Below are 1,869 nucleotides of genomic sequence, written 5' to 3' on the forward strand. Positions count from 1 at the left end.
ACAGACAGACAGACAGACAGACAGACAGACAGACAGACAGACAGACAGACAGACAGACAGACAGACAGACAGACAGACAGACAGACAGGGGAGGGTGCAGGTAGACAGACAAGAAAATCCTTCTGACCCTATTCAGATTCAAACCCCAAACTTCCGGACGGCATGTCAGATCCCTAACCTACTACGTCATAGCAGCTGATGGATTCCCAATAGAGGTCTCTCTTTAGAAATAGGCACGCAATTCGATGACGTCATTTCAATGAAATTTCATCCGCACCCCGCACGTCGTTACCTTTTTACAACACTTCATTGAGAGAAGAAAAATTATGTGATTTTATTGCTGAAAGCACTTATCAGATCCATAAAAGAATCTTTAAGAAAAGTGCACAAAATGTTTTATGTGACAAGCTAATCCAGGCTATTGCGCCCACATTGCTAGGACGTTCACATTGCATTGGCGATAAATGATTTTATTTCATTCATTAAAAGGAACCGCCGCCAAACAGAATAAAAATCTGTTGAACGCCAAAAAATTCTTGAAGCGCTGTGGGAGAAAATAAAACGACAAGCAGACATTCCTTGTCTCCTCAAAGAAAAGAAAATAATAAAATAAAAAAACACACACACAAAAAAATCCAACCCAAACTGCCCAACGGGTGAACATTCTGGAGAGACAAATCTCTGAGACCTGGAGACAGAACATGGCGCTCCCTGTGACAGATCCGGGGAGCCCAAACGCTGCTGTGATGACAGGCGTGAAGAATGAAATGTCTCAAAACTCCGGACGCCTAAGGCTTTGTTCCAGAAACGTCTATCCCATTGTCTGAAGGAACGCGGTGCAGCAACAACAACATATACACGCTTCAGGGACAGGCGCACGTCTCATATTTGGGTTGGGTTGTTTGGTTTGGTTTTTATTGTTGTTGGTGGTTGAGGGGTTCAAAATAAAACAAACACGTTTCGAATAATTGTTTACCATCTTTGGCTCCCTCCAGTGTAAGCAGGGCAGTTCCGTTTTCATTTTTCTTTCTATTTGTCTTTCTCCTTCATTTTTATTCATTAATTTTTTTCTGGATTTGGGGGGGGGGGCGGGGGGCTTATTTACACCTATTCCACACACGGAACAACAGAATATTGGTCTTTCTTCACAATACAGACCAACGTTTCCTTTTAAACGGGTCCAGTAAATGGAATTATTAGCATCCCATCCCCACAGCCACCATCACCAAATCCTTCGCAATCATCGGGAGCTTACAGCGTGTTTCTTTTTTATCTCTCTAGAAAAGGGAATATAGAAGGCGAGAGACAGAGGTAAGCCAAGTAAAATTCATTTCGAGACCCTGAACGGGAAAAGAAAAGGATGATATAGATTCTTTTAGATCATCTGAACGAAGATATGACAAGCAAATCATGATTGCCGATATCTGTCAACATCTTGCACTTGAAGAAGAAGAAGAGAAGAACAAGAACAAGAACAAGAAAAAGAACAACAAGAAAAACAAGAAGAACAAGAACAAGAACAATAAAAACAAGAAGAACGAGAAGAAGAACAAGAACAAGAACAAGAAGAGTAATAACAAAAATATCAAGAATCAGAACAAGAAGAACGGGAACCAGAACAGGAACAAGAAGAAAAAGAACTAGAAGAACAAGACCAAAAACAAGAATCAGAACTAGAAGAAGAAGAACAAAATGAACAAGAATTCCTGTCTAGACTGTCACTAGACACATGTGTACAGAGAAGTTCCCTTACCTCTAACAGATGAGCAGTGACCGGCCTCCACAGCACCTCCACACGACCCAGGTTGACCAGTCCACTCTCCAATAGCTTGGCCACGGCGAACAGAGACGGCTCCTGTGAGTGTGGTG

General features: G+C 41.9%; 1 protein-coding gene across 1 annotated transcript in view; it reads right to left on the reverse strand.

Annotated features, from left to right (window-relative positions):
• Nucleotides 1–1,753: 1,753 nt before the first annotated feature.
• Nucleotides 1,754–1,869, reverse strand: part of LOC101849566 (protein MON2 homolog) — a gene marked incomplete at its 3' end in the record, with an annotated part of 26,901 nt that continues 26,785 nt past the window's right edge. The window contains 1 exon segment of the mRNA XM_013088858.2: nt 1,754–1,855. Within this exon segment, the coding sequence (XP_012944312.2) occupies nt 1,754–1,855 (102 nt within the window).

Source organism: Aplysia californica, unplaced genomic scaffold (genome assembly GCF_000002075.1).
Source record: "Aplysia californica isolate F4 #8 unplaced genomic scaffold, AplCal3.0 scaffold00822, whole genome shotgun sequence".
NCBI classification, from domain to species: domain Eukaryota; kingdom Metazoa; phylum Mollusca; class Gastropoda; order Aplysiida; family Aplysiidae; genus Aplysia; species Aplysia californica.